This window comes from Rhea americana, unplaced genomic scaffold (genome assembly GCF_003343005.1).
Source record: "Rhea americana isolate MKP2758 unplaced genomic scaffold, rheAme1 scaffold_129, whole genome shotgun sequence".
Taxonomy (NCBI): domain Eukaryota; kingdom Metazoa; phylum Chordata; class Aves; order Rheiformes; family Rheidae; genus Rhea; species Rhea americana.
In genome coordinates this window covers 2449108-2461444 of record NW_028185361.1, presented here as the reverse complement: position 1 = coordinate 2461444, position 12337 = coordinate 2449108, and the positions used below count along the sequence as shown (strand labels likewise).

General features: G+C 34.5%; 1 protein-coding gene across 1 annotated transcript in view; it reads right to left on the bottom strand.

The window, feature by feature from the left end:
* The window catches only part of TTC39B (tetratricopeptide repeat domain 39B), a 57319-nt gene that overhangs the window by 15796 nt on the left and 29186 nt on the right, over positions 1–12337 (bottom strand). The window contains exons 4-14 of the mRNA XM_085326242.1: positions 10834–10910; positions 9783–9850; positions 7602–7666; positions 7335–7440; positions 5961–6026; positions 4500–4608; positions 3400–3467; positions 3249–3308; positions 2775–2936; positions 1649–1740; positions 1230–1350 (exon numbers count right to left, since the gene is read on the bottom strand). Coding sequence (XP_085182368.1) covers positions 1230–1350; positions 1649–1740; positions 2775–2936; positions 3249–3308; positions 3400–3467; positions 4500–4608; positions 5961–6026; positions 7335–7440; positions 7602–7666; positions 9783–9850; positions 10834–10910 — 994 coding nt within the window. The remainder of the gene's footprint in view (positions 1–1229; positions 1351–1648; positions 1741–2774; positions 2937–3248; positions 3309–3399; positions 3468–4499; positions 4609–5960; positions 6027–7334; positions 7441–7601; positions 7667–9782; positions 9851–10833; positions 10911–12337) is intronic.

Sequence of the window (12337 nt, the reverse complement as noted above, 5' to 3'; positions counted from 1 at the left end):
ATTACAGCACATTAAGTAAACAGTGAGTGCACAGAGTTAAATTCTAACCAACAAAAATCTAAGATTTTTATTCAGTGATCACAGACATAGTGTTAATCTATGATAATAGTGTTTATAGTATTTAATCTTTAAAGCTGAATTCCGCTTACACATCCAGAACATTAAGTGTAATGGCACTTTGAAACAGACACAACACATTGCTGAAATGTTTCTGCCTGAATTTGTGCTGTAGCTAAGCAGTTATTCTGAGGGAGAAAAAAAATCTATGTCTCAAAGTTTGAAATAAAATGTTATTAACAATACTATTCTGGACTCATTTTGATCTGTAGACTTGTATCAATTAAGTTTACCCCGTTAACCCCAAACACTACGTAGAAAAGACTTATGTTAACAAGATACTAAATTGGACAGCAAGGCTAAAAATATTTTCTCATAACTGAATAGCACTGTGCTGTACAAGTCCTGGACAACTTCATTGCGATGGTCCTTAAAATTATTATTTTGAGAATACAAAGAATCAAATACAAAACCACTGAATTTTAAAATTGCTGGATGACTTTGCTTTAGGCCTTTCTTTCTATATCAGTGAGCTTTAACCTAGAAAACCCTTTTCAATTACCTGCTTTTCATCTTTCATTGTGTAGGTTTATGCTAGAATTTTTGTGTATAAATAATTAAGCAACAAAGTGCACAAAAACAAGCAGGGCATTGCTAGTGCTTTCTGAAATTAAAAGCGTGTGAAACTAGAATAGCATTTGTAATATATCATTACTTGCTGCATATACTGCTCACACTCAAAAAAAACCACACACACATACATGCACACCCCTCAAATTTTACCTAAAAAGTTAACAATACTGGAAGAAATGAGTTCTCCTTATTTTCCTGATTAGTCTGGGGGACAAGGACTGAAATCCTCCTAAAGTGTATAAACATATATACTAAATACCACTGAGAAACTAAAGTCCCAGGTGGCAAGAACAATTCATTCTCTACACATTTCAACTTCCACGAGGAAAACCTGGCTRTCATTTTTTGCTGCTAGTGGGCTAGTATGCTCCAGCCTCTAGAATGTGTCACAAAAAACACAAGGCGATCTTATTCTCWTATATACCAATAATTCTTTAAAGAAGGTAGACAGATACAGCCTAATATTATTCTTTTCCTGTGTAATAAATTATATTTATTTTTTCATTCAAAAAGTACTGCAAGAAAGCAAGTGTAAATACCAAGGCAGGCAATATCAGCTTCACTGGTTGAGAACTTGCATAGCGTCGAGCTTTCCTTACTGCGAACTTTTCAGTCGGGATAGATTTTCCTGCAATTCTCTGTTTTAAGCCATCCACTTGTCTACAAGGAGGGGAAGGGAAAACAGAGGTTGTTTTACATTATCTTTAACCTTATTTCTTTTAGTAAGATACACCGCTGGGCTCAGAATATAACATCATAARTTGTTTTACACCACCCAGTCCACATTAATAAAATGAACATTTGCTATTAAAAGCAGTATTTTATTTTTTCAGCATCACAATATTTACTGAAAAGTTGCCAGTTACAAGTAGGCAGAAAGTGACCCAAGAAAGATAGATTAGTCACAAATATGTATATGGGGGAAGAAGTACACATCCAGTTATGTAGAAAAGCTTACCTGAACAAAGATACAATGTCCTCACCAGTCCCTTTCACATCATGCTCTGGAAGCATACACAAGATTGCTGCTTTCTGGAATACATATATTGCCTATTTCAAAAAGAAAAAGCAATATATTACTATATCTAATTTGCTGTGTTGAGTTAAAACATTAACGATCTCTCGCCCATTGTTGTTGCCAATATTCTCAGGCAGGTGGATCTACTGAAGTTTAGCCATGCATTTCCTTTGTCATGTAATCTGTAGTATAAATATAATTTTATTTTCAACATTTTTATTAATATTTAAGTCAGAATGTTACAGCTTTTTCACACAAAAATCAGAACAATTTATTATGCAAATTGCTATGACAGAGGTGAGGTTAGGCTGCAGCAATAACTACTCAAAAGTCCATGAATATTATCTGATTTGTTCTGTTTTTTCAGGTATGTCTCTAAACGCAGAAAAAAATATGGCATTTCCTTTTATCAGTACTGAGATAACTGGGCTCTGCCCTCTCTGAGAATCAAATAAATATCCATAATTCTATTCAAGGTATTTGCACTTCACACTGAATAATACTGTTCTCTTCCTCTTTTGTCAAGAATGGGATATATCTCCTCTCCACTAAGTGTAAGACAGTTATCTAGAAAGAACAGATAATGAACATTTATCCAAAAATTATTTGAATAATATGCTTTGTTCATGTTCTGAAATGCATTTTTACAAGAAAAGGGTACATTATCTTGCTTTACTCATGAGATTATGTCTCCAGCAACCTTTCTATTCGTGTCACAAAACATCTCCTGGCTAGTCCTGATACTGCCCGTTTATAATTAACTAACAACTGCAATTTCTTTAGCCAAGTTTTATTTAGGAATATTAGAACTTTGTTACAGATGTAAGTGAAAAGTTTTCCTCTCCATTCTTTTATTGGTCTTTTGTGGGCATCTCAGTTTTTAGTAAGGCTGAAGCATAGGAATTGGTGCTTCTTGTACATCTTTCTTAAAACAGTTAAACCTCCCATTTTGGTGTATGCTTACAAGTTTTAGAAGAAAGCCAAATCTCCATTTATTATGGAAACTAGTACTTAACTACAAAGAGGCTACTAAGTATATCGTAATCATGTCCACCTCCCCATTTACCTTAGACCACCTGCTCTCTTTGCTGAGTAGGTCTGCATACCGATATGCCTGAAGCCAGTTCTGCTGGAATGTGTAGCACCACATCAGCTCCCAGTAACAGAGATGGTGAATCTGCTTCCACTCTTGCTGGGCTGCTATGCATTCTTGGAATGTTACCTGTGCCTAGGATTAAGTTCAGTAAGAATAATGAAAAAATTACATACTTACAGATCAACATGAAAACCAACTCTAATTATAGAGCAAACTCCYTCCCAGTACCCAAAGTAAGTACAGTGCTGGAGAACTGCTAACTAATAAGGTATAATCTTCCTCATTCTTACAGAATCAATAATGGCACCAAATCTGAACTGAGAGATGATGATAATTGCAAGTCCAACTAAAACGAGTTACTTGGATCAATTAGGTAAATAAAATTTTCTCCCCAAGTAGAACACTGAAAAAGATTAAAACAGTAAGAATAATAAACTGAATTACCTTTTCAAAATTTCCTTTCAGTATATCTATTCTAGCAGCGTAAAATAATATAATGGAACCCTTGAAAGGAGGGGAGAGAAACAAATACACAGTTACTACTTTAAGATTAGGTAAATACATAAATGTTACAAAATATATTGAGAGTACACACATTTGGAAACTTCTGGAGGTAGGGTTCAAGGAGACCATCTGCTTCACGAAGATTGGCTTCCCCTGTACCTAGAAACCAAAACAAAAACAATTGCAGTCTACTAGAAAGTTTCTAAATCACATTAGCGGTTAAATTGATTAACGGATGATTACTCTTATACAAAAGTAAAATTATTATTTAATCATACTAAGTTTCTATAAACACAAATTATTGTCCTCAAAGAACTAATACTGTTCTAAATAAGAACTTTTAAGATAGTAAATTTCTGCAAGTAGAAGCACAACAGAATATATGGATATTATTTAAATTAAATTCCTAATTTTTAAAGTCTCCTTAGCAAGTTATGAAATCTTTCTTCAGCTGCCTCCTCTCCTAATTTTGCATTCAGTAATGACAACCAGGTGATAATGAAAGAAATTGTGCTTTTTCTTAACTTCCTGATGAGGGAACAAGGACTGAAACTCACCCAAACAAAAGAAGCTAAACAAGGACTGAAACCCTCCCAAAGTAAAGAACCTAAATTTATATGCCAGGGATCACACAGAGCTAATGGTGACTTTTAATCCCACTAATTAATTCTCTATATATTTGAAGTTCCACATGGGAAATCTGTCTCGGGTTTCAGATCCTTAGCTGGCTACTGTGCCCTAGCCAACTTTTTCTAGTCTATTTCACAGGCACAGCTCAGGGAACTTCTACTTCTCAGCACCTCCTATTTTCTCCTAAGTTTACAAGACCGCTTATAAAACAGGCAAAAGATTGCATATATTTTTATTTCTGTAGTACACGTTTCTAGAATCAGTTTTTGCTATAACCAACATCAATTTATTATAAGGACTTGTCTGAACTTAAAAAGTGGTTTTTTGGTATATCGCTGTTGCATATTAAGACAGCCCTTCAAATGAAACAAAATCTCAGTATAATGATGTCTGTCTGTGTGTTTCTGCAGACATAGCTTTGCCAGTCATAAGTATGAGTTCATAACTAAGAATACAGCAATCTATTACAAAGCTAACAACCACAGACTCTAAATTCAGTTCAAATTCACATGATCTGTCGTAACGTACAGCACAACTGAGTGGCTTCACTCAGGGTCTTACCAAGGATTAAGGAGACATAAGTATGATAAACCAGCAAGGTGAAGGTACACAAAATGGCCCTCAAACTGCTGCCAGATGCACCTTCCCGTAGCTGATGGAGGCCCAACTCCTAAGAAACATCACAAATGCATGCAGAATTAGCTATCATTATACAGAGTTAAGCTTCATAGTGTCTAGGTTCTTGCCATTCAGCTTTTCCTTTTAACGTATATATTCCCTAATTCATAACTTATCTCAGTTCCAGCAAAACGGTTCTGGCATAGCTGATAGCACTGAGCAGAAGTAGGTTAAGTCAATAGTGAATAAAATTACATACGCATAGGTCTACATTCCTCTTCYCATCTTCTGGCTACAAGCCTCTTGGAACTGTCTGTGTTCAACTGTTTCAGTTCTGCTTCTAGGCAGTCTTCCTCCAGAGAAACTCATGCATAAACCCCTGGTTATCCTCAATTATCTTGTGTCAAGTCAATCACCATTTTCAAGTTCTGATCAAAATATTAGCTCTACTAATGCACCAACTTCTAAATACCAGTTCTGGAAGCTCAACAAAATTTGTGTGTACTGAAAAAACGAATTAAACTCACAGACCTATTAGSTTATCTGTATGTAGCCAGGTAGGAGTTTATACTTGATGAGCTACAACTTGCTAAGCTACAGGAAAACTAAGGTAATGTACAAAAATGTGGTGATACTACATCAGACATGTTCAGTTTTCCTTTCACCTTTTATTGTCTTTTTAATCAGGGCAAAAAGTCTTATGAAAGCTTCAGCATCAGGTACAACTTTCACAGAAAAAAGTAAAATGACCAGATTTCTACTAAAAATCTAATTTTACACAAGCCAAGTATACTTATGGATACGTTAACAACTGCAAGATCACAGAATGACTCCTCTTTGGCTCATGAATAACCTGAACTTTAGTTATATCTATTTCTGTGGGGTTTTTTTTCCCCTTTATTTACAGGTAGCAAAATGAGTTGTACGAGGATGTAAAATACTTACGAAGATAAGAGACTAGGTTATGATTACAAATACTTTCCTCATCCGCGAGGACAAGATATACTAAGATTCCCAAGCTACATAGCTATTCAGAAGCTCCTCACCCCAAAGCTATGGACTGGGAATGTAGAAGAAACAAAAGTATGATGACTCCTTCTGTTGCTGATATAAGGAACCCATTAATTTATTAATGTATAGGCTGAAAAAATGTATATACATCTCCTCTCCTTAAGAGCCAGAAACTGCATCTTGACAACCATGGCCCTTTGAAAATGGTTTTTCAAGCTTTATCAACATACGTACTTCTCTGCCTGTGCAGTCCAGCCCACTAGTTGCCTTTTTAATAACACCAAAAATATTAAAATGTAAATCATCACATTTTAGGGTGAAATCTGTTGTTAAACCTAGTCACTCTTTATCAGAGAAAGTACTAATTTGAAAAACAAATATCAGATTCAATACCCTATTGCCAGAAAATCCAATAAAYTCTAGAAGTCGGAGGATCCTTCCAGGTAAAAGTGACAGCATCTGCAATACATTTCAAAGATATATAAAATATACAAAGCCATACAAATATTCAAAAAATTCTAAAACCTTCAACCAAAAATTCTAGTTAAAACATTAATTGTCATTACACCTTAATGAAAAATTTAAAAGTAAAAAACAGTTTAAAAAATTTTGAAAATAGATATATAATTAACAATAATCAATCAATGTACAACTTCATAAAAATTTGGACTCTCACTCATCCAGTAAGACAGGAAGTCTGACTGTGCTTCTTTAGGTAACTATTTTTGTCTTCAGCTGATCAGAACTGTTTGAAAATTGTGGTTTATTTAGGATGAGAAGAAAGTATTATTTATTTTGGTAGTACTCATAATCTACAGTTGTCATCTTTAACTTCTCCCAACCGAACGACCCAATGCTATCTCAGAAAACACTTTATTTGTTCCTACGTTAGAAGAAATGGATTAGCAGACCAGTAAGAATACTGCTCAGAGGTTTTAGCTATGTTTATCATCTTCAGCCCTCTATCACGTGCACTTTCTGTTCCCCTTGTAGCTGCATTCTCCGTACAACAGGTATGAGCTTATTAAGATCACACTTATCTTTCCAACAAGCACATTACAAGGTGGTCTGTTTGAAGGACAGGTTTTGAAAACTCCATTCACTTTACTATATTTTGCCCAGAACAGATTGTTCCTTGTAGAAGAGATTTCACAAAGAATAAGTCTGAGCACTTGTGAATACAGACCGAATCAGTTCTGGGTTTTAAGACCGACAGCTGCAGACAGACTTGAGTTCTTCTGACCATATGCAGAACTGGTCAGTTCCTGTCCTGATACTGAAAATTAAGATAACAGCATAAATTAACTCTTACTGTTATCATAACAGAGGTGAAATGGCAATGATAGTAAATTGAAAAGAAAAATGCTTGTGGATGCACCAAATTGTCTTTTGTACAAACCCAGTAAACTATTGTTTGTTCTGCATTTTTGCATTAATTCACAGTGCCTATCCAGAGCAAGCCACTGAAACAAAAGAACTTGTGCTACACACAAGTCAATGTAGGCTATTTTCCTTTTGAGAAATATTAATTAGTCAATTAAAAATTAAATAAACTTTTAAATAAATTATTTTTAAGAAATCCTAGTGTGCATACACGCAAAAAAACAGTACTGTTTTCATACTACAAAACCTACAAAACCTGCATCTCTGTTCTGCAACCATTTGATTTTTAAAAGAGGATATCTGCAAAGAAGAAATCTTATATAGAACTGTGCAAGTTCTGATTTACCCCACAGCCTTTCTGAAGTGTGAAAAACAAAATCATACCAAATTGAATGCTCCTATTCCAAGTTTTACTCCTCCTTCAAACTGGTGATAAGTTTCATTTTTGTTTTTGTTTCCCTGAGTCATCTGTAGCACCTGATGACATTCTCTTCAGATGCAGAAAAGAAAAAGGGGAGGGGGGAATACAACTTAGAAATGATATGAAATATAACCATTATGTTATGTTTGTTATGAGATTTTTTTAAAGATATTAATGTAACTGCACTTGTTTATGTCAACATTGAATCTAAGCGCTTTCTAATTACTTACTTGTATATTTGGTAACTTGTCCTAATTTTCAGGCCACCTTTGATAAAGTTGATCATATTTTCATCCTGGAAAAAAAGTTTAATTGTGCAACACAAACTTAAAAATCTTCCAATTCTGTTTTAAGTCATTTTACAATTGAACTGTCATTGGAAATTTTAAAGATACTTTTCAGTTATTAACTTTAGCCTTAGAGATGATTCTACCACATACATTAAGCTGTCAGGGTAACATTTTTCTATCATGTGACAAATTTTAAAACTTAAAAGGACTTTTTTTAAAAAAAAAAAGTTAGTTTTGGCGGTCTCTGATGCTTATAAATGAAATAGGAAAACTCTCCACCAGATGGTGCTGTAAGAATACTTAAGAAAAATTTTGAAATGCCAGTTCTGAAACATACAAGTGATCCCAGAACCTGGCAGAAGGCAATTCGAAGAAGGCAATCTGCCAGAAGGCAACCTCTAAGCAGATGAATTCCCACTTCTGATCAATAGCWACTCCACATATACATACTTCCCAACTTATATATGATTATTAACCTCTAGAAACCTCTATAAGCCAAAGTCCACCAGTCATCAAAAATGCATTCCTGAAAAGCATGATAATTAACATATTATCAACACAGGATAGATTTTTTTTCCATGAACAGAACAGAAGCGGAATGTCTGCTGGCATTTCAGAAATGTACAACATTTAAATACTCAGGGACTGCACACACAACATAGAAGGTGAAAAAGCAAGAACAAGAGCACTGAAATCAACTGAAGGAAAAGCAGTTTCCATGAAAGGATCACCATTCTGAAAGGCCTCAACTGTTTTGCCTGTATGACTGAACAATAACTKTAAATGTTTCAGTGCAAGCACAACCTTCTGAATGGTGACATTTTCATTATCATCATTCTCATCCTCAGATGAACCAAGGTCAATCAAAGATGAAAACAATGGGGTGTGACAGCAATCAGCAGGACAGGGACCTCTGAATCAACAGCAGTGGACCTCTRACATAATGCACAGCAAGGTGCTGCTATGAAGAAAGCATCCCCTTCCCAAAAAGCTATTCCATTTCCCAGAATCATAAAATTGAGTTAACTTGGTATGTCTCCTCTCTTAATGCTTAAAAAACATACGCACAAAAATAAAAGTTGGGGGTTGCTTCCATTTAGGAGAGGAGATAAGGACAGTTACTAGAAGGATTTACATTCCATTACTAATGTTTCCCGACACTTCTGCTACAAGTATCATATTAAGTGGATTATAAAGCTTTGCCAAATTAACCTTTCAGGTACTTTTGACCTTCATATCTCTTTACCTCACTTCATCCTCAGTAGGTTCTCTCTAAGGGATTTTCTAAAGTAAATTCTTAAAACGTTCTTAAAGCACTCAAATATATATATATATATATACACATATATATGTGTGCGTGTGTATATATATATACACATATATATGTGTGCGTGTGTATATATATATATACACATATATATATATACAAACAAAAATACGAGGAGCTCAACAATTTCTCTTTTCAGATTAAATTTGAAAACACTGTAGTTCTATTATCACTGAATCACATACTAAACAAGAAGCGTAAAACAACATCTAACAGCAGACTTTTGTGTGAAGCGAACATTTAATTCAGAAAAATCTAAGGCATGCTCAGTTTACAATTGTTTGTTACTATACTGTTGCTGACACATTTCAAAAGTTCATGGACAGTGATATTAAATTAAAGACAAACAGACATCAGTTGCAGTTTTGTTGGTAGGAAAATATTCTATCCCTTTCATTCATAAACAGATCTGTACTTTCAGATAAAACATTTCTCAGTAACTTAACATCTTTTTAAATAAGTGCCTGCAGTTTCAGGTGTGACACAAGTAACTTATACAGACTGTTTGTATGAGACAGTGCAATACTTCTTAGATTTTGGGTTCCTGGGTATCAGTAAGGCCTTTGGTTATTCAGATAAGCAAAAAAAAAAAAAAAAAAAAAAAAAAACTGGGTTGCAAAACATATCATATTTTCAATTACTGCCAGTAAGTTATGGTGATTATCACCTTAATCATTACAGAGGAAGTTTGTTTTTTAAATATCAAATCTATTGTTTGAATGACAGTCTTGTATAACTATTAACATCTTTCCTTTAAACTGCTACATAGAGATATAAAGGAAAATTTATTTTACCTGTACAAAGGTGAGAGCTGCTTTCTGCAGCAAGCATTCAGCATAACAGATTTCAGCATGCATTTCCTCTAAACAAAAAAGAAAAGTTATTTAACATCAGCAAAGTCTGTTGGTCCATAGTCTCTTCTTGGAGTAGGTGAAACAAACAAAATGTTGCCAAGAAAAGAGCAAGATTCTACTGTTGCCACTTTGATTACTGCTAAATAAAGCCCTAACATACAAATCCCAAAGGAAGTAATTAAGAAATTAGTTAAAAATGGTCTCCCCTACTTCAGCTTTCCTCAGATAAAAACTCTGATCTTGCCCAAGCTGACTTCAACCTGGGGCAAAAGCTCTGAAAAACTCCTTGTCTTTCTGATAGATGTTCTCTTGTACTATCCAACAACACTATGTTTAAGTGTCAGCCTACAGCAGTTAGTTCTTCAGACACTCCTTCCTTGTCTTCAGAAACTTTTACAGATGAACAGTAACACTCTAAATGTGGTTCAGATTTTTCCTAAGTCGAGTAAGACACTGTAAATGCCATTTCCGAGGGTCATGCTAAACTATCTGGAGGCCATGGGCAGACCTTCTGCTCTCATGCAGCACTCTATACATCTCACTTAACACATATTACTTGCAAAGCTGCACTGCAAGATAAGCCACATTCATTTCTCTATAATACAGACACACTGAGTTTGATGTATCTTGTATTGAAGAGGTTTGTTTTTGGCAGGCAGGCAGGCAAAGACCTCTCTCAGTCCTACAATCTGCTATCAAAGGTGTTCTCTTCATAATTTATGCATATTCAGAGCCTGATAAATTAATCCAAAACTGCCACTTTAACAGTTTTTTCATTAAAAGCAAAACAAAGGTGATTTGTCTGCACTAACTCAGTTTCAGAAAAACTCATAATATTTGGAGACAAGAAGAAACACAGAGAATTTACTTTATTCTAAGACATCTAGTAAATTTTACACAGTTGAATATACTAGTAGACATTAGGTTGGTGTTTTTGAAGATTTTTCTTTTTCCTTTTTTTTTTGTTTTTTTAATGTTATAATCCACTTACCTTCACTTAACTGATCCACTGGCTGTTTAGAAACTAGACTGGACAAGGATTCTACCACTGTGCTTCTTTTCCTGAATCTACATCAGTCGTATATGGAAGAAAAGAAACCCATGTAGGATAAGTAAAATTTCAACAGAAACTTGAACTTAATTGAACACATAGTAATTCTTCACCATTTGTAAACACAATCAGTAAGTTATTATTAACAATAGCTACATTTCTTTGAGTAATCTAATTATCACTACAAATACAAAATCTAAGCTCAGAAATCTATCCTATCTTAATTCAACTTCCAAATATGCATTTAATTTAGTCCATGTACACAGTAACACACTGTCCTCATTTCCACCCACCAAGTTCCTATCTGAAGCATGCATGCAGGAACACTGTTGAGGGGTGAATTGACATCATGTAGTAAAACACATTTTGCAAAGGACCTCCAGCTTTCAAAACAACATTTTTGATAAAAAAAAAAACGTCACAGTGGAGGCAACTTAATGTCATTTACAGAACTGCCACAAAGGTCTCTGATGTTGGACAAGTCACTTCAACTGGATTTCAAGGTTTTACGAATTGCATTTATGAATTTTCCATTTCTTTTCATCAAGCCACATGCAGAATTACAAGTAAAGAGGAGCATGTTTCAACATAAATGAAAACCATAAATACTTCAGCAATTATAGCATTCTATACCACATGTGGAATTTCAAACTTCCTGATCTCAATTACTGATCTTTCAAATTGCTATTTTACTTCAATAAGGTACTCCAAAAATGAATTCATTGATATTTTACAAAGACCTCAGCTTTATCCAGGGGCCAAAGAAGCAATTCTATTGTCAGAAAGTAAAGGCAATTCAAAAGTTGGGAAGTCGCACATTAAAAATATTGAGCATTTGTTTATCATCTCTTTTACCATTCTGTATATGGAAAAAGGCAAAACTGTGACAATGAGATAGTAGGAGTTAACAGAACACATACACAAAGCAGGGACCAATTAATGCAATGTAGTTCTGACACTTCTTCACTTTCGAGCATTTAATTGCCTTTATCTTAATGGTATTTTTGTATGTTTTGGGACAGAGCAGAACAGAGCACCTATGAATTAAAGTTTGTATCCTCCAAAGATGGAAGGCCATACTGGAATTATTTTTTCAATGCAAGACACAGAGGCGCCTCTTTTCCAGATGTAACAAGCAACATAGTTCAGAGGAAGCTCTGAACCTACAGCACATCTGAAAAAACAGGAGCTTCTTTGCATATGCAAACTGAACACTACTTGGAAAGCAAATGTTAAATAGACTTACCCAACATGTTAAAGTGCAAAAGAACAAAAACACATTTCAAGCATTTTCATTAGTAACTGCTTTTATGCACAGCTGTTTTCTTATAATAGCACTTTTCCTTTTACACCTTTCATAATGATAGTCTCTATTAAAGTTCAGTAAAGAAAACATAGCAAACACTCAGGAATGTTTTATGGTCTTTTTTTTTTTTTTTTTTTT